A 21,663-nucleotide genomic window follows, 5' to 3' on the forward strand; every position below is an offset into this window, starting at 1 on the left:
CAGTAAGACAATACGAGATACATGCGAAGGTTCGCATGCTTTTCGGCGCTTAGACATAGTAATATTCAAAAGAAGGGGCGTTTCGCCGGTGGCTGCGGCGGCATATCTGCGGCATTGGATTATTCAGACGTGTTGATTATAAACTAATGGGCCCTGAAATATAGAGATATTATACGCGACGCCGCCAGTTATTACTTCATAATTTCGAGGAAAATTATTAAGGAAGGAAGTGCCTGTCTGCTCGCGTAAGAAAGCTTAGCTATGGTATCTCTGGAAGATTTAGGAGGCTCGCGCGTGCCACGAAAAAGCCGCTTTCCGCATTTGTAAGAACTTCGTGCGAATCGTATATGCGTGAATGTCATTGTCGTGTACTTTTCACGTTGTTTGATGAAACATATCGTACCGATCGTTTCATCAAACAGTCGATGTCTGCTCGTGTTAAAAAATATTTATATAGTAAATCTTTAGATATAGTAGATATTTATATAATAGAGCGTCATGAAAAAAGGAATGTCAGTTGGTTAAGGGAGATATATCGACATTAATTAAATAAAAATCATCATCATCATCATTTATATCTAGTTGTCGAGACACGACACTACAAATGAGTTCCTTCTACGGAGTATATGCACCGAAATTCTACGTAGGAACGTGGACGATAGTTAAGCCCTCCTTAGCCTCTACGACGAGAATGCAGAGGAACGTCAAGCGCCCGGTTGTCGCGGTCGCCACGGAACTCCATTATTACTCGCCAATTAGCCATGATTAAAATATTTGGGCATCTCGCGTGCATCCAGAATATTAATATACACGTGATCCGCGGCGTACGGAAGCGGCGATTATATGGAAATGCGCGAGAGTGATAGGAAGGAAAGCCCTCCTTCATTGATTAAATAATCCCACAAAAGCTCTCGTTAATGACTTATTTATTACGCCAATTATGTTCGGCCTATTAGCCATGGTGTGCATGCGCGCGTGATGCTAACGCATCCAGATATCACTCCGATCGTAAATTTCATCGAAATTACCCGAAAATCGTCGTTAATTGCGTATTTACACGCGCAGTTAGTTAGTCAATCGGCTAGTTTTATGATGACGCGCGGTTTGCGCATCATGTAGGTATTTGATAAAACGCTCCGGCGTTATACCCCTATTCTCATATGCCGTAGATAATCGCTTCCACTCGCATTATCGCGAATCGAAGCTTCGATCATGAAAAAACAATTTCGGTCCTGATAAGAGTCTCTTTCAGCGCGAGCGATAAATCTTCTTCGGATAATTTTCAAATTTCGCTTTTCGCATCGGTTTATCTTTTACTCTTTACCATGACAAAAAACACCAGTTGTCAACCCGAACGAATATATAATTACTTTCACATTTTGCAATTTACTTTGGTCGAATATATACGAAATTATACTTCGGCCAAATTACAAAAAGCTTTAGTAAATAGATCGCATGGATTTTTTTTGGCACGTATAGCTCTGGCGCAGTGACAATTTTAATCTATACTTTAGGGGATAAAATTAAATTAAATTGTTAATTAAATTAACATTGCCGCTTTCGTTTACGCAGAAATTCGTTGGCCTCATATAGGAATATTACCTTTCTTCAATCGTTGTTTTAATTTTAGGACAACAGAATGTTACTAAAGTGAAAAAGTCAATCTCATCAAATTTACGTTACGACGATAATTTACATATCGTACGTAAGCGCGTACAGGTAATCGCTGCGCGCAAAATTAGATCATACTTTTCAGCGTTCTCAGCCTAATCCAGTCGCCGTGCATAAATTGCTCGGGAAAATCGTTAGGCATAGTTTCGAGCTTGGAGAACCTGTCGACTTGGAAATTACGCGAGCATTCTTTGAACTTTCGGCCGGCAATAATTCAAAACTTTCGGACCTAATCGATATCCCCGAACAGGCCTCTTCTAAAATACATTCGAGTTAAAATAGGGGAACACGATCTCAAAATATAGATAATCTATTCTCTTCCTTGGAATTTCTGCGACCGCCCTTCCCCTAGGATTTCTTCAACAATCTAGAAAATTTGACGCGTGCTAAAACTGGCGTTCAAGTGCCGTTTTAAAATAGAAATATTTCACAAGAGTGTCTTGAACCTGGCACGGTTCGACCGACGTTCTTGTAATGGACGTCCAGTGGTCGAATTTAATTCGAATACGGTATAGCGACTAGGGTGACGGCTCGGCCAGAAACAGAACCAGAAGAGGGTTGCTAAATATTCAGCATTACGCTCTGCATAAATTCATTTCATTATAGCGCCACCAAACATTGCTTTTGATGCTTTCCGCTCGTCCCCTGCAACTAAGCCACCCGCACCACGGGTCCCATAGTCCCGTCCGTAACCGCCAACGGCGCTCCATCCGCCGCATTCCGCTTTCTCACCCCTTTCCTTCTCATCCCATTCTTCCCGATCGCCGACCCCTTTCTTGCCGTAAATACCGTCAAGTCCGTTCGACGTCCGCTCCGCTCGGTGAACTCGGAATCCCGAGATATGACTGACACGTAAGGTCGAGCATGATTTTAACGATGCGCATCTTGTTTCTTCCTCCGTCCCCCTCTCCCTCCCCGTAATTTATTCCCTCCCCCTCCTCTCCATAATTCGTTATTTGGTCGCCACGGCAGTTATCGTTACGGTACGATAAAAGTCAGTTTTAATTGTCGCTGATAACAAGCATTTTTAAAAGTACACGCCGCTCCGCGATTTTTTTAGCGTCGCAAAAAAAGTCAGTCGATATTGCAGTCAGTTTAATAAAGCCAATAATAACAGCCATAATGACGCTATTAACGCGCATGGATGTTGCAAAAATGCATTAACCGTATATCGAGGCGAAAAGCCTTTGCGCGCCGTTTGCGATAAAAAAAAAGGTCCGCGTACGCCAATCGCCGACGCAACGACAGCCTCGGTTATGGCGACTAAATTATACTCTCCTTTTTTTTTCGAGCCCGTCGGCGTGCGAGCGCCATTATTCGGCTCGTAGGAACGTTCGATCTGGGCTCATCGAACTCACGATACGTCAGTGGCACGCAGAGAAACGCGAAGCACCGTGGTGTCGTGGTGCGGCAAAGCGGCAGGCCGGCCTCTCATGCATATGGAGCGTTTCATTATATTAAACCCTTTCAATGTATAATTTACTTTTGCGTGAGTCATTTGAGGTACGGCCTGTGCACGGGCGACGGAGGACAGAGGGCCCTCTGCAACATCGCCGACCTAAAGATAGCAGCCTGGCAGAGGCTCGATAGCGCGCGCGCCCCGGTATACATTATCCTCACGTACGATTTTTCACGGAAGTTTTGCTTCCTTCACACCTTTATTGCGACAAGCCCATTTTGCATAGTACCGGCCGTCGGCTCGCTGCGCGGCCGGCACGCTGTGAACGCGCGACGTAGCGTCGCGCTTCCTCGCAGGAAGAAAACGTTTGTGTGTGCGCGCACGCGGCGCGGCGAGACGCAAAAGGCCGCTGAAAACGCACGAGGTGCGATCTCCTTGGGGTCCATCTGTGCCGCGGTATCCCGATATACTTTTACGCGAGTAAACCTGATTCTCGCTCGTGATCATCGCGCAGAATAATTTTGTTCCGTTATTAATAAAAGTCGCGCGACGCATCGGCTTTGCGTAACAGAAAGTTTATCCCCAGTCTTTTTCTCATTGGGCCGCGGTAGAAAATTTATTACGGCTATTATGCGACAGAGAATTCACAGCGGGTTAATGTTTATACTCGATACAGCAAAATACACTGTACATGCCGATTATGCTGATACTTATAGCAGCGTTTCTCCTTTCCAAGGACGTCCATATTGGATCGGCTCATATTAATATTCCAGACGGTAAGTCGTCCAATCTCGCATTTGCATCGCACGATTATGGCGCTAATTAACGAAAGCCTTCATTCATTATGCAAATGACTATAATAACGCACGGACGAGTGCGTAATTCTCGACGTGGCGCGCACTTAAAATGTAATATAACAAAGTAAAGCGCAATTAGCAGCAACGCAAAGGTATTGTTAATTAGCGAAGCGACTGCTGCCTGCTTTATTATTTAACTGCGTATCCAGTTGCCTTCCGGCTACAAAGGAACAAATAGGCGGGTTTTATCGAGTTCGTCGCGCGTAATAGGTCAGGTACGATCGCAAGAGGCGAAAAAAGGACTACGACCAGTTAATACTTCGCAGCTACGCATTTTTCAAACCACGCAAAAGTCGGATTAATTCGCTAACAAGTTATCGCTTCAAAAATGCACTTTCGAAGAATGAAAACTTTCGAACGCGCGAACGTGTTCGAAACGTGGACGTTTCACGTCCTTATATGTTTCTATCTATTATTACATGTGTATATTTCTTTTATAAATAAAGCAGATAATACACTATTAACTTAGCGAGACTCGCTAACTAACGCAATTTACATAATCTTCTTAATTCAACCTTTAGAATACACCTGAAATTTGTCGCCGGTTAACATTGCATAGTACATTAAGATATTCTCTAGTGAAATTAAATTACGTTTCACGTGCGAGAGACACTCTAATTTTTTTGCGTTATGCGATTTCGCTTTCGCGGCATTCCACGTCGTCACGCATTTTGTAAGCGCGTGTTGGCAAAATTTCGCTCGAGATATTTCGCAAAAGCTGAATTCTATGATAATAATGGTAAAGATCGTCATTCTCGCATTCACGTGTTATATCTGGCGTGCAAATCGAATGAAAGTTTATTTCCATGGCGCGAAATTGTCATGTCTTTCTTTTTTTAGAAACACTCACGGTATTTGCCGCATGACGACTGACTCCTGGTTTGACGGATAAAAGTTACATTAATTTTCAGGACGTTACGTCGACGTTAAAAAATATGCGAACCGCTCTTTTTTACCCGTCAGGGTATGGGAGCCGTATTTCGGTTCGTCTCTGACCATCGTTGGGGTCCGCTGGATGAATCGGACATTCACAGTAACACAATTAGACCAACAATCGATAGGAACTGCTAGTGATGAGTACGAATCTCTTCTTGAACCGTGCAGATATCTTTGAGCGAAGATATTTGCAGTCGAAAAAGTTCAATCTTCGCAGTTAAAAATCCGATCGACTAAAATATTTGTTGACAATTGCTACTCCCGTGATCAATATGTTAATATGCACTTGTTAAGGACTTATAAATTAAGATTTGTTCCGTAGATGAAACTAATCATTCTAAAAAAGTTCATAATTAATCATCGTCGTATTCGAGATTACCTGCATTATTTTTACTTCAGTTTGACAGTCGACAATCACGAAATGAAGAAGTCTTTCATAGATTCGTAACTCTTGTATTAATCTATTTAGATAAGTTATCATCGATAAAACATTCTAAAAGTCAGCGATATTAATAAGATCAACGTACTCCTAAGATCGATCGCTCTGTTCAGACTCGGGTACTGTTTGAACTTTTCGCTAGAATACTACCCTGACCACCTACGTCCCCACCTTCTGCTCTTGTTCAGTATAGGATTTCATCTCCCATCCTCTGGCACCTCACGCTCTCTCTCTCCAACGAACCATCCCCTATCTCATTTGGCCTCATTGTGCCTTAGCGTCCATTGTTTTTTAAATTACGAACCCCACTTCTGTCAGGCGAAACTCGATTTCATTTTTTGTCGGTACTGTCACTTGCCTGAAACGCTTTTCGCGATTCATTCAACGGGTTGTCTTTGCTAGGGTAGCTGAAACGTATCCAGCAGCGATAATCAACCCTCGCCGCGAAGCTACGGGCAAAGTACATTGTCGAAAAATCAACTGGCATTGATTATTCAAAAATAGAGGTTGTTATGTAATTTACGTTGCTCAATTATACTCATTACGCGTAGGTTTCCTTTGGATTGTCTTACGAAGTAACTGAGTGAGTAATTAATACAGTCATTAAGAGAAAGGTTATAAAAATACGGCGTGGCTATAAATAGCTGTATTACTTGGTTTTACTATTCCATCTTTCATCTTAATTCGTACGATTCGTTCTTGACTCTGTCGGCTCTTACATATTCAGCGCTATAGATACTTTTATTTCCTCAATCCAATGCCGATGTTCCATGCATAATGATAATCTAACAAGTTATCGTAATTCGCTCCGATTCCCCAAACTGAGCTTTTAAAACGCTACTCTAAATTCTAATTCCCCCGGAGGCCGCATTCTTCCGAGAAGCACACTCGAGCGTCCCATCGATAGCTGTCATCGATAACGCCCGGCATGACACTTTCACGCGCGCGCGACCCATTTGCCGGCATAAATCATTGGAAACGAAAACATATCCCCGCGGCCACGCAAATTTGCCAACACCCGACCGCAGCGCGAGCGAGAGCGAGAGCGGGAGCGAGAGCGCGTACGGGACTTTCACGAGAGGCGCGCGAATGACGGAGATGATCCCGGTCGAAAGAGAGAGAGAGAGAACGCGCGTAAACAAACGCGAAATCATGACACGACCGCGGCCTACGTTTCGCACGCACACGGCCGCGCGGTGCGTGCACGCACGTGCACGTTCACATGCTCGCGCGCGTACGCCCGACAAAGTCCGGCGGTCCGGCACGCGGGATTCAGCGGTGGCGCGACGGAGAGCGAGAGCGCGACGCGCGACGCGCGGAGAATCAACGAGGAAGCGAGAGAACCCCGTGTGCGGGACAGAGGCGGCGAGAGAGAGAGAGAGTGGACCAGAGGCGAGGTGTTCTAGCGTGGATGACTCGTCATTGCCGTGGGGCGCGCGTGCCGCGCAACCATACAGCGTGCACGCGCGTGTACACGCGGACGCACGCGTATGCGGCGCGAGCCGGCACCAGCGAGGCGCTATCCGCTCGGTATGCCCGTGTCCACTGGGTGACCTGGAAATGTGTGTCATGAAGAACGCGCGAATCATTGCGGGCCATTCATTCGGTACGCGAGGGATGATGTGCGCCGGGTGCGAATCTCGCCTCGGAGACGCGGTTTCCGGATTGTTATCTGGCTACAGGCACAGAATGTATCGAATTTTTACCAAGATACCAGTTATTCGGAGATGTCTCGCGTTGACAGCTCCTACGTTAATAGGCGAAATTTCTCATGCACAAATAAAAGGAATCGCGATAATCGCTGCGTATAGATTCAAGAAAGATCTTAAGGCGTATATTTAAGTGATACTTCTACGTCACTATATGTATACCACTTTTTCCTCTTTTTGAGAATCTTGCATCCAAATTTGTATTAAAAAAAATGTCAATGATTCAAGTATGTCTTTTAAATGGAATAAGTTAGTTTATGAAGCGCGTAAACTAAGGTTGTTTATATTTATGATCGCTGTATATAGCATCTGTAATGCTTCGATGTTGTAGCCACTGTCACGGCACTGTTAACTACAGTTCATATATTTAGATAAACGCGTTACCCCTGTAATAATAAACTGCATTTCATCATCGTGACCCCTTTCGTGCCTATACCTGATTCCCGCGCCCCGTTTTAATGGCCGTGTCACCAAAGTACGGCATAGGTGCCGTGTCCCTCCATCATCATTTCCGGCAAACGGGGGTCCATCGCGCCACAGGCGCGAAATCATTTGGCCGCAACATTTCGCGAACACCCGGTGGATTCGCGCGGCCGTGTGCGTGCACTCACACGACCGCGACGACGCTCTCTGGCAGTCATCGCCCACACCAGCACCACTCAATTACTCGCGGCACGCTGTGGAATCATTTACCCAATCATTTAGTTACATCAACGCAACGCAACGCGACTGGTCCGCCGCACGGTCAGTTTCGCGGGCTAGCAGCCGGCCGTTTCGGCACGGCAAGAGGAGAGGGGGGGGGCACGAGGGGGTTCTTCGGTAATGGGGGTTGGGGGCGGCGTGGCACGAGGGGGGAGGGGTCGCATGCGGAGGCTATTGTATTTCGCCACGCGGGACCCGGTGTGTATCGTTACCCTGTTGATTTCGCGTTATATCGTTATGATGACGATATAATAGCCGCCGGCGATGCTCACCGAGTAGATTTACTTTGATACGGCGTAACGGCACGCTCGCGGATATGTGAGGGCTCGCATATTTTTGCACTTCGAGGAACGTGCGTGCGGCTTCCATTACCGCGAATCGCGTTAACAAGGAGGGCTCCCTTTCACTTCGCGGCGCGTTTGCTGATCACGCGAACGATATAAGATGCGCAAGATGCGAAAAGTCATGAATCGACATAATTAGAAGATCGATACGAGTTAAAAAGCAGCAGCGATCGTTAATGAATCTTTGTCGCTATCATTAATGAGCTTTATCACATTGCGAGTAGCGCGTTATCTGGTTATTATTGGTTTCAGCTTATAGTTGTAGCGACAAACAACTATGCTTGTTTTCGCGTCGTTGTCTATACAATATCACGCACCTAATTAAATCCGATACCTGTTCGTTTCAATATTGAGAAACTATCTACAACAAAAGATAAATCTAATACTACCGCCTCCCCCCTAATGCTCTTACATAATATTATATTTCCATAAATCTCTCACAGAAATAAACGTACGTGGGCGGAGACGTGGGGGCACGGAAGCCGTGTCCATGGATTTCCAGAACTGTGTGATATCATCTAACTCGAAATATCCATAAACCAAAGCTACAGCCGAACCCGTAACCGCGGGGCTCGAAGCAGCAACAATGTATTCGGCATTCTCTCTCTCACCGGCAGGAAAGCGCCGGGTACTACAAAAAAATAAGTATCGCCAAATTTTTACCGTGCAATACCGTCGCAACGGTGCAAAAACAAAGAGCCCGGAGGAAGATTCAATCGCGGCATTCAAGAAGGCAAAATAAAATTACGTGACATGCCGGCACAACAAAGTGTAGCATCAGCGGTTGTTCCATCACGTCGGGCCAATCGTAGCAAACTTCCATCCCCCGGTAAAGTCCGGATACATTCTCGAAAAGAGGAAAAAAATCCATCGGGCGTGGGTGGGACCGGGTGCGGGTGGTATATTGCAGATCAATACAATTGCACGTTAGTGCTAATAAATAATAGGCGGTGGGAGCAGAAAAAAGCGCGCAATGCAGCAACGAACACAACACACAAATAATACGCAATACATCAACCACGCCGGTAGGTAGGTACGTACGTGCCTTCCTCTCGCTCCCACCCGCGCGCTCCGTCTCCCTCTTGCCTCCACCTACCGCCAGTCCCCTTTTTTTCTGCCCCGCACCTATAACCGTGCAAGCACCACCCCCGGGGCACCGCCATTTCCGGACAAATAAACTCTAGTCGACGTAATTTTTACGCCGGGCGCCAAACGCGACGAAAAGCGGGGACCGCGAACGGCATTCGGCGGGAACAATGTGAAATTCTGCCTCGACCGTCTTTCCATCCCGCGACTCTGCCAACCGACCTATACACTTTCGAGGATATATCCTAGTCATAAGATTTTATGCTACTTTAGAAAAAAATTTCTATGCAATTTTTTTTACTTTCAATAACTACAAGATTCGATGACTATACAAGATTGTAATCTTTTTTAATGTGACTAAATAAAGATTAAACTTTTATAACGTGATATTGTTTGAAATACAAACAATATATAATTTCTACAATTAGTTGGGAATTTGTTTCTCTAAAACGTTCACGATTAAGAATTGTCTATTTTAATATTTTTTAAGCAAATTAAAAGCGAGTTTCTCAGAGTTCGGAAAACATATATATCTTTCGAGTCTCGACGAGAGAGTTTGTTAGGGCACGGTTGTACAAAGCAATGATTGGAGTTCGAAATAAAGAAAAATACGTCCCGTTCGATATTTCGCGATAATTAAGAATGATTAACGTTACGCGGCGGAAGGATGAAGGGTGAAGAGACAGCGCGTGTCCCAAAAGTCGTCGACGGCATGGCTGTCGAACATTAGTTAATTTTGAAAAATTGCACTAAACACGCGCTTCGTGAATTGGCTTCGGGGGAGCTTTGGCAGGCCAATCGGGAGGAGACATGCACGTAGATATCCTCTCTCTCTCTCTCCTCTCGCGTACGCGGCGATCGGGAGCTAGTCACCCCCGCGTCCAACCACCCCCCTTAAGGGCCCTTCCCGCCGTCCCGACCCCACCAAGCCCCTCTCTCCGTCCAGTGACCGACCCAACCTACCCACGCACACGTTAATGCCTGAAAAATGTACGGCAATTTTTTATTTTTTAATACGCTTCTTGTCTCTCTCTTTCTTGCCTCTCGGCGCGGCGCGGTGCTTTTTCTCTCTCCCGCTTATATCGCCCTCTTTTCCTCTCCGCCAGCCTCCCCCTCGTATGCGTGATGTAGCGCCTCGTTCGGTTCGTTCGGTTGGTCGGTCGGTCGGTGCGCGGCCTCTGGGTTTTTTTTCGCTCTATCGATAATTTGTTTGGATAATTTCCAATGGTATTGATCTAGATGTACATCCTGCAGGACGAGCGCAACGCCTATACCGTCGCGCACAAAGCGCGGCGATGGGCGCGCGTAGAGGCGGAGGACGAGACGGAAGGTGGAAGAGGGTCGGGGGCTGATCGTGAGTTACTGACGTTTTAGTATTTATCCATCTACGAGCTCGTTTTCCGCGTATCCGCTTAGGCGGTGGAGACACCCACACACACATCTACACGCAATCGCGCACAGGCGCGCATCGTTCTCACGGAACACGCACGCGGCTCGATCCAGACACCACCGGCATACGAGTGCGTTCGGCCGTCCGGCGTTGTAATATTTCGTTAGCCGTGCCGGGGCCATACGGGACGGGCGGGTGGGGATGGAAACTTTGATGAATCGCCCTCGTCGCCGATACCGCAGATCGACAGATACGATGGCTGGTCTGTCGTCGCGCGGATTCCCCGTCACGGGGTGAGAAAAAAGAAAGTCGACGGGCGACAGGTGCACGCAGCCGCGGCTTGAAGGCTAAATGATCCTGTTTGCACACCCTTATCCTTGCACCTGCCTGTTGATTTTTTAGAAATCTTTACGGTGTCCCGGCACTGATATCAAGTTTTAATTCTATTAAATGATAGCGAATCGAGTTTGAATCCCGTTGTTTCGAATGACACTCTTTTAAATTTGGCAGAATAATCAAAATATTTAAAAGTAAAACTAATAAATATATTGACATATTTGCTTTTTAATTCACTTTTATGAGAGTTACAGGATTTACTTTTCCAAAATACAAAAATATCAATATTTAACTAATACGCGTTCTTTCGATCGGGCTTAACAAATTTTAACGATTTAATTTATTAAGGAGCTCTTTAAGGAGCGATCGAAAATTTCTTTGTATTAATAAATAAATTCATGAATGTACTTCCATGGCTAAGCAGATCGCAGGACGGAGAAGAAACCGATAGGGAAGAAATTGTTTGTGTTCGCAAAGACAATGCACTAACCGTGGAAAGAGTAGCGGAATAGGATCGGACGGATAAGAGGTGGGGTGAGGTGAGACTTCTGTTCTTTGGGGTTGGTTTTCACCTCACTTAGCCCCTCGTAACGGTCGACTCGGTGACCGAGGGCGACCGGAGCCGGGGGTGGGTGGGCGAGGATGCGCCCCCGGTCTTCGTACCTTCGAGTCAAGTTTTAATTAGCTTTTCCGAATTACCGATGTAGCGGACCCCGACTCGCCGCTTCAGACTCCTTTGCCGGAAGGACAAAGAGGGAAACTCCGAGTTACCCGCGCCTCGTTTTCCCCTGGTCGCGTCCCGGACTTGGACAATAGCCAAGCAGACGAGTACGAGGATCTTGATGAGAACGTCTAACTCGGCGAGTGCCCGTAATTTTGATCCTTAGAACGATCGTCTCCTTAAGTATCTCCCAAAGTATTCCGGCCGTAGCGAAATCATAAACGGGTAATGCAGTTTCGGAGGGGTACATTAAAAAAAAAAATCGTACGTGACACAATAACGAAGTTCTCGGGTATTATGACTGATTATCGCAAAACCGACAAGAGCACGCCGAAGCGACGTAACTCGAATTAATTAAAAATTGATAATTCTGTAGTCCCCCCTCATGTTTATGCGGGCGCTCTCGCGATGCGTAATAACGTAAAAGTAAATAAACGGACACATATAGCTGATACCTATCCCCGCGCGGTAAAACGAACAATGGGCGCGTCGATCGGAAATATAGGAAATGGATAAGAATGCATTGATTATAACAAACTATAATGCGATTTCTCTGATACCGAGGCGGCCGACGACGCTGTTCGAATCCATTTCACGTTACGTAAAATCCTATTAAACATCCGATGTATCGATGTTCTCGATAAACGCGACGTAAACCGCTTTAGCGTGTTACCAGCGCTGACCTATGACTCTGATGATTAAAACGCGGACTTCTAAACAATGTTCGACTGTTCCTAATTACCTCGCTTTGCGTATCGAACTACCAGCGAGCTTTTCCAACTCTTTCCAATCCTTGCCAATTTGCGGATCTTGACGCCGTACCGAACTACGCCAGCGTCATCGACCGGGCCGCAGTGGGAGGGGAGGAGCGCGACGATTGACAATGACATTTAAACATTGATGCAGAAATCACGCGTTATTTAGTTCGATATGCCCCGAGCATACGATATACCTAATGAAATTAATTAACATTGTAATTATTGACTTCACAGATAATTAAACGCCAAGTTACTTGAGCTGATAAATAATTATTTGGATGCCGTTAGCTGCAGTGATTGACGAGGTGACGGAGAAGATTATTATTTTTAATCTATTTCATATTTTTCAGCTCTAAAAAAATTTTTTCTATGCTTGTAGACAATTCCGTACGTTTATACAATCGCTTCCAAAATTGCCTTACAATTCCTATATTATTTCGTTTCGCTAAAACCGTTACATTCGAGAGATTTTTCAAACAAATAACAAACTGGAGCAAGATAAAAAAGTGGAGCATTCTGAAGCAAAGTAACGGACCAAGATTGTCCCTACAGGCGACTGGTGCCTATGCTGGGGCAATTCGGGTGCGCCAGAGATTCTTCAACATCTTCCTCGCGAGGGAGGAGACCTCGAGTTGACCAAAAATCTCGCGAGCCTTTGCTCGCATCCCCAATCTCGCGAAAGCCGTCGAATTCGTTTAACGAGAACGGTCGGATGGCAGAGGCCTGTCGTCGAAAAAATCGTCGCCACACCCACACCCACACCCACCCACATGCCCCACTCCTCCCTATTTCTCCCTGTCCCCCTTGCCCCTCTGGAGCCCCCTCGATGCGGGAGGGGCATGCTAGCCGTGCCATCAAGGTGCTCGATATTCCGCGCATTTCGGTATTTCCCAATTAATAGGAAAGCGCGCGCGAGAGCGTTCGCTCGCTCGCTTGCTCGCTCGCTCGCCCGGTCTCGCGCAAATAGGAACAAAAAGAAGCACGTATACACGTACATGTGCCGCACGCGCGAGTGCCCGGCGCGCGGGCGCACACGCGTGCACGCCGAAATATACGGGCACGCGTAAACACACGTACGCGACCGTGTACCTATACTATGGCGCACGCGTATTCTGACAAAGCTTCTAACGCGAAAAAAAGCAGGGACTGCAAGCGGGAGGGCGCGACGTAGGGCAGGCAGGCGGGACGAGGGGGTGGACGGTCGAGCGCGAGTAGAAGCGAGACGACTAGCGTGGGTGCGAGCGAGAAGCTGGACGATTGGATAGAATCAGCAGTCTGCGAGTAACAATGGGGGGTTCAATTGAAAAAATAATTTAATGTGTCCTTTTAATTAAACAGAGAGGAGGGACAGGCGGGTGAGGACCGAACGGGTGGCACCGGCGTACACCGCGGCGTAGGGCGAGGGTACGGGGATGGATGGACGAGAACCGAAAGAGGACGTACGGGGTGGCGCGGAGAAGCAGCCAGCAGCAGCAGGAGGAGCAGGAGGACGAGGTGGAGGACGCGGAAGAGGAGGAGGTGGAGGCGCGGCTCGGATGGACGCGGAAATTTAAAACCTGATCAATTGATAGGACGGAATGAAAAAAGTAGGGTTGTGGGGTTGCGCGGGTGGCGGTGCCGGAGGAGAGAGAGAGCGGGTGCCACGGCGCATCGACGGCGGGAGGGGGATGACGAGGCGGAGGAAGGCGGCGGAGGAGGCGACGAAGAGAGGGATAGGGGGCGAGGGGTGCAGGCTGGCCCGCGGAATAGGGGTGAGACGAGGGGGGTAGCGGGCGCGAGGCAGGAGAGAGAGGAGGCCGCGGCGAGGGAGGCGGGTAGATGGGATTGCCGGGCATTATTCTGAAACGCGAATTTGTTCATTTGTTTCTTCCCTCTGTATGCGCCGCGGCGTGTGTGCATCCTTTTATCGACTGAAATCCAGGCTTCGAATTACCGTGCAAATGATTTTTTTTTTTTGAGTGCGCACTCGCGCTAGTCCACCCCCTAGCACAGCACCCTCCGCGTCAGCCCCGGTCCAGGCTCTTCCCTCCCGATTTTCTCGCTGCAACCCTCTTCTGCATCGCGCCGCGCACAGCGGCCCCGCGACACCCGCGCGCGCGCGTTTTGAACTCAAAAGGAATTTAAAACCACTGCCGATGCCCGCCGCCGCCGCTGCCGCCGCCGCCGCCGCCACCGCCGATGCCGCCGATGCCGCCGATGCCGCCGTCACCACCGCCGCCACGACCGCCGCGGCAGCACCATGAGATGACGCACAATGAAACAAACGAAAAATGGGAATTCCCCGATCTGTCGAGTTACCCGCGGGGTTTGTGTTACCTGAGTTCCGATTCGCGCGACACTTTACGACGATAACGCGCTTGATATCGCGTTCGTACCGAAGTGCGCCCGAGCACTTGATTCGGCTTTTGGTACCGAGATTCAAGGATCTCAAAGTTTATGGAACACCCAGAAATTCGATTTTTTCCAGAAAAATCGATGAACTGTATATATCTATAAATAAACACTTATTAAAAGTTTGAAAGTTTTCACACATAATTTATTTAAATGCTGTATGGTAAGAAAGCAACTTTACGATGAGAAATTATTTTAGAATTAAAGAAAGAAAAATATCGAATAGCAAAATCAAAAAGGGAATGGGGAGATACCCAGTCTTTCGATATACATATTATAAAATATAAATATAAATATAGTTCACTGGTTTACCATCGATGTTTCGTTGGTGATTTAAACGCTTTGATACTACCCACCGAGTTTAAAGCGTTAATTGAGTTCTCACCGACAATTCGATGGTCATCATAATGATAACTCGTTCGGTGAACGCCGGGTTTGGAACACGGGCGCGACGACGAAAGTCAGCGTGGTACCGCGGCGCAAGCAACTTCTTCACAATTGACTTCGTTAACGCGACGTTTCCGACGCGGAAGAGCGCAAGTACGACGACGTACGGCGCGCTTCTGAACCCCAATGGACATTATTACGAGGCGAACTGAACCATAGATAAACTCCCGGCGCACGAGATCACGGAGCGCTGCGGAGCAATATGAAACTCCTCGATCTAATATGGCTTGAGGCGGCGACGAAGCGTGACGTCACATCCGCCGTCCCGTCCACCGGTCATCTTGAATATTGAGTCGACCACCGACGGACCGGAAGTTATGAGATTCGGATTCCGACCCCGATGCCCCGATCCGCGTTTATATATCACGAACGACTCCGTTTCGGCTCGGTGAACGTCTCCCGAGCATGCGACTTTCCCTTGCGTTTGCGCCTCGGCGCTGCATGGATGCTGCGGATTAATGCCGTTTCGCAACACTCTATCCCGTATTTTAACCGCGGCGAACGTATCGGTGTAATACTCCATGCAGTCGAGTAAACAATCTGTAAATGAGAGGAAGCTGCAATACACTCCCCTGTACGAAAGGATAAATAACTAATCGAGCGCCACGCGCTGATTTGCGCTGTTTAACGCGACAAAAATAATGCGTCGTGCAAATTGTGAATTACGGGATCGGACGATGTATAATTTTGCATGACGCAAATTGCATTTCGCGCTTATTTCCGCGAATCTTTCTGCGGATACTTTGTATAATGTATTTATACGAATGCGAGAACTGGAGCAGCGCATTAATAATAACCCTATTAGCCGACTGTGCCGAGGCAAAACAATCGATAATTCATTTGTTGCGTCCATTAAAAATGTAATTTAAAAATATATTAAAGGGGTCGGCTCTAGCGACCCGAGAGAGAACGACGGCGGGAGAAAGGGAGAAAGAGTGTGGGAGTGACGAAAGGAAAGAGAGATGACGGGCAAAAGAGTGAGAGAGATACTGAGAAAGTGCGGAGGCGGAGGTATGCCGGTCGAATGCAAATGAATTATTAAAAATTTAATCAATCGAATCGGCAGTGCCTTGCTTCCCATCTACGACGTAATGATTATTCATGCTGAGGTGGTTTCGCGCGAACGAATATTTATAATTTGTTTATTTAAATTGTTCGGCCGGCTCCGTCAGCGGGTCGCGCACCCTCGCGAAATTGCGTTATTAAGTTTACCGTTTCGTATAAATCGCGTTTCCAGGCCAGATTATTGGAAACTCGGAAGCTGCCCACTTTATACGCTCTTACGGTATGTAGAGGCCACAAGGTCTCTCGCCACCTTTTCTCACCGACGTGAACGTATTTACAATACCGGCGAGAATATCTGCATAAAAGCGAGATTCGAAGCATAGACTTAACACTTTTCATTTATCCACCGAGCTGCATACACAGCTGTGTACTAATAAAATTCATATCTCACGCTTAGCGCAGTTTGCAATGTCAACATGCATTATACATACATTCCAAACATCGCGAATAAATTTTCAAAATATTTTCTTTTAATAATTAATGTAATAAACGAATGTTATTTCGAATGTATACAAATGTATATATTTTATTCGTAGAAAATTGCAAAATAATTTACAGTTCGTAATTCTGCCAAGTCAAAATAAAATTGATATTGCGTGGAAGAACCAGCTTTAATTTGTCCGCAATCTCTCGCAATGAGACTCGAATATTTCATCTATCGTCTAAGAGGGTGGACCACATTCAATTCCTCGAGAAAAATTCGGCGGTTCCTCCGGGAAGAATTCTCGCAAATTTGAAAACGTCTCGCGACCCTTCTCGGACTGCCGCCGTCCTTCGACGTGCCTCCGGCCACGCGCCTCTTCGGCGCGTACCCGCGTCATATCCCAAGGTAATGTCGATCGATCGGCTCATTTAAATGTTGACCGCCTCGGCAGGATATAAAATTCAAAGTGCCTTCATAGATACTTTCATATGCGGCGATCTCTTCGCTCCTCCGCGGCAGCCTATCCATTTCTGCCTCGCGGTCTCTGTCCCTCTTCGGATCCCATCGGTCGAAACGTATTCGTCGGCCTAATATATTTATGCAGGAATATATGCATGTACATAGAACCCACTATCTATCCCTTCCTTGTGCGCAGGAGGGCCCTTTACGAAAGCGCGCGTGTGTTAGTACACATGCATATGAAATTATGTACGTGGTGGTAAGATTATGCATGTGCCTGACCTCGAGAATCGATACGTATGGAGGGGGGGGAGAGAGAGGGAGAAGGGGTGCGAAGTGGCTAGCCAAACTTTCCGGCTGCTCACCCACTGCTGAGTTTTCTCGCGCAGTTTAAGTATATATATTATATTACATTTCGACATCAATATAGTTATCGAATTAATGGATTAAATGTAGGTAATAATTTTCTCAAAATTTTAATGAAAATTTTAATTCTTTTACGTCCAGACTGAAGTCTTATTAAGGGAACAATTTTTTTTATGCAAACGCTATAATTTTAGAGTTACGAAACACTGTGGTCCCAGTTTTGTTAACACATTCTGATTTATGAATTAAGTTACTTAACACCGACATTCTTCTTTCTATACGGAATAATAAATAGAAAAAATACGGGTTATGCATAGCTGCTAGTAAATCTCTCTTCTCACTTTCTATTTATTTTCAATATTCTTCATATAGTTCGAAAGATTATACCCCAAAAGTAAATACGAATTCCAAACGAAACTCGTTAACCTGTCGATGCTCACAATCTTCTTATTGGTTAAAAACGACGGCAGATTCGCAGTGTTACGCAGCTACCTTCGAATTCCGAAATTGGATGATGGCACGAAACATAAATAGTCCGTGAGGTTTTTAATCATTTTCTCCTCGCGCGGAATACAAAGTTCAACGCGCGTCCATGTTGCTCGAAGGGAAGAAAAACATTGCGTCGGTACAACGCTGTCAAAATATACCTTCCTCGCATCCGTCCCGCGGGCTCCACATTACGTGAACGTTAAATATTATTTTTAGGGGGACACATTTATTTGCGAATAAAAAATAGAGCTGTCTCGCGAATAAAGTGGAACCTCCGCGAATACGCGAAGCGTATTGCGCCGAAGCGCCTGTTGCTAAATATTCACGCGGTCTCTCTTTCCCCCGCGGTATATCCCACCCCACCGGGTATTCACATATACGTTAATTACTCGGTAAACAGTAATTATTTTTGCGAATATAGAACACTCTATTCTTTGTGTGAAAATACGCAATATAAAATGACTAATCATATCGCTGTGATAAATTTTATGTATATAAAAGAAATAGAATGTAACATTTTTTTCACGATAAAAGGAGAATTCGAAATATGATACGTAATACAATCTCGATTATACTCCAGAAAAAGATCTTTTCTTTCAAAATATTGATAAGATAGCAATAAATTTTTGCCACTTTAACTGATTAGACGGTAAATAAATAACAAGTGCCTATTCACTGAATTATTTCACAATTAATTCTATAATCTGATAAAAGATTTTCTCAAAATTAGAACGTTTATTTAAAAAAAAAAAAAAATAGATTACTTTCAAAATATATAAGCAATCGAAAAGGAATTAAAGGATCATCATTGATAGCATCAACGGGATGAGAAGGAAGGAAAGCGGCAAATGAGAAAGGAAATATCCGAAAGCATTCCGATGTGGTATTTCGATAGGATATGAAAGAAGAAAGGTGAAAAATGATCAAATTTTTTGGTAGAGGGACCGGTGTAGCTCAATGCATTTACAGATATGCAGGATAAATGCGTATAGTGCGGCGACGTTGTAGATATACATACATATATATACATATATATATATATATATATATATATATATATATAATATGTATGTAAGTGTATGTATGTATATATGTACGTATGTGTATATATAAAAAAATTTGATATATATAAAATACACATATACATCTAACTCAAATACATATGTATACATATATACAAACGTACACATATCTACCTATATATATACGTATACTCACATCGAGACTACGTAACCGCGTTAGCGGAGAGAATCTGGCCGCGGGGTGCTTTTTAAAAATTCGTGATTTTAAAATTCGCGTTGGCAAACAGTCCCCACTCGATTCCGAAGCGCGCTCACTCCCCGAACGGCTCCCTTCTGCACCCCTTACGGCACCCCCCCGTCGCCGTTTCGACTCTTTTAGCTGCACTCATGCCGCCGACGGCGCCAATGGATGACAAAATATAAGCTCCAAGCCTGGATTCAATCAGAAATGGCGGCGACCCGCGCCACACATACGCAACGCTTTTTTTTCCTTTGTCGGCGCGGACGCCCCTGCCTGGGTTTTCCGCGGGTCGACGGCTCGATAAATAACCATAAGAACGCGGAGACTCACTTTGTATGCGAATGAAACGATCATATGTACGCCTTTCCGTAGTTTTAGGGATAATGAAGCGGTCGGCGGGCTGCAAAGAGTCGTTTGGAACGAACCGCAGTGTGGTTTCACTCCCTCCCCCCCACCCCCGGGGTGCACCGGACACTCTCTTATTCTTACATTATGTGGCGAACGCGTGACAGCGTTTTGAAAAAAGATAGCAATAAGCAGCAGCGGAAACACCAAATTACAATGAATAGCTAAAGCTGACTTTTTCCAGTAAATTATAGCACAATGAATGTCATCGTAATAAAAACTGATGTAATATCGGTTGAAAATCAAAATTTTATTTCGCGCGCTATAAATGTATTGGTTGTGCAGTATAAATATATCCAAGATATTTTTATGTTGTGTTTACACTTATACGTATAAGCACATGTACGTATATACATATATGTATATCGATATCGATTATCTATAACGTATTTAAATTTAACGATGATAAGTGCTCTAATTTTCTATCGTTATGTGACTGTTGCATAAAATATTACATAAAATGTCAAATGACAGATACATGGAAAGTAAGTTTTGTAACTTTCCGTAGACATCATTGTATCGATGACCAATGGAACGGTCAACAGTAAAAGAAAACGTATGATAAAAGAAAATAATTTGCCCGATCGCATCCTTATCAGAAAAAAATTAGATTCGATGGATAAATATTTGCGCAGCCGTAAGCGAAATATATTTGAAACGACCGGTGAGATTTGTTGCGGGAATTACAATTTTTTTTTAGCGAAAATAAAAGTTTACATTTCCTGCAACTAAATTTTTAATCGAGCCGACTTTATATCAGGACAAATTTTTATTCGCGGACGCGTGCGATAGGGGCGGGTTCCCTTTGAATCGAATATTTTATTGATTAACATCGAACGTATCTCGCGGCCCTCGCGGGAGCCGGGAACTGACAATAACCGAGATGCCGCCGTAGATGCGATCGATCGTAACGTAATGCCATTATACGAAATATCATTCTAAGTACGAGAATTTTACCTGCAGATTGACGCTCGCTATTTTATAGCAGCGTGTTGAAAAACTTAGTCCTAGACATGATTTAATAAACAAAATCAATTTGATACTGATCGTTAAATATCGTAATATTATTGATATTCGCAATATCTAACCTATACTAACCTATAACGGCGACACTTGCAAATGCGACTCGATTGAGAAACTAGGAGGAAAGTTTTTCTCTAAATGTGCGACAATCGTACTGCTATTTTTCGCGACAATTCACTGATTGTAACTATTGTAAGAAATAATAATACCTGGCATGTACTTGATGCGATTCCGATAGGTAAATGAAGCAACACACACGGGAGCGGCTTTGCGCCGCTGTAGGCTCGAGTATCGTCGCGTCAATGATAATAACACGGCGCGCGGCGCAGCGACCTTGCGTGCGTGCCGTACACTACCAAACACCAGTCGATCTCACCGTTACGAAATATTTTACGTACTACAAAGTAAATATACGTGATAAATATCGACTTTTACCGTTCCTTGTATTTTAAATTGTATTTGATAAGTGAAACAAATTTTGCGCTTCGCTATCTTAAGCGAGCCTCATTATCGTATCTAATAATTCCATTCAAGAGCATTTTGATGTTGAAGCAATATTATTATTTAAATCCTGATTGACAAGAAAACATATTTCGATTCTGGATGACGAAATAAGAACCGACACCGATTTGTAGAGTTGAACAGAACGCTAAAAGTTATTGTCTTACAAGACAGATGACGCTAATGAGCTCTGTAGAACGAAGCGTAAAACGTGCACTTTACGGCTCATTCATCGAAATTTAGAATAAAAGGAGCGAAGAACTTACGCACATTTCGGCGTACATTTATTCCATAATTCGTTCAATATTTTGCGGTGGCGAGGCTGGACTGGGCGATTTGTGTTTACGGCCTTGGTGTTTGTTTTGGTAACGGCACGTTACGTCGCGCGTACGCAAGGTCGCCGCGCGGCCGTGTTGTCATTCGCGCGGCGAGACTCGGAGTTTACAGGTTGCCGGATAAGCCGCTCCGCGTGTCGCCTCATT

The 21,663-nt window shown here is 45.3% G+C and overlaps 1 protein-coding gene across 3 annotated transcripts in view; it reads right to left on the reverse strand.

Annotated features, from left to right (window-relative positions):
- Positions 1-20,998, reverse strand: part of LOC105455555 — an 81,898-nt gene extending 60,900 nt beyond the window's left edge. For all 3 annotated transcript variants that reach the window (XM_011698977.1, XM_011698968.1, XM_011698960.1), the window contains exon 1: positions 20,890-20,998. Coding sequence is in view for 1 of the 3 variants with exons in the window: in XM_011698960.1 (XP_011697262.1) it covers positions 20,890-20,896 (7 nt within the window). In the remaining 2 variants the exon portion in view is untranslated. The remainder of the gene's footprint in view (positions 1-20,889) is intronic.
- Positions 20,999-21,663: the final 665 nt, after the last annotated feature.

The sequence above is a fragment of the Wasmannia auropunctata genome, unplaced genomic scaffold, assembly GCF_000956235.1.
Source record: "Wasmannia auropunctata unplaced genomic scaffold, wasmannia.A_1.0 LD336106.1, whole genome shotgun sequence".
Taxonomy (NCBI): domain Eukaryota; kingdom Metazoa; phylum Arthropoda; class Insecta; order Hymenoptera; family Formicidae; genus Wasmannia; species Wasmannia auropunctata.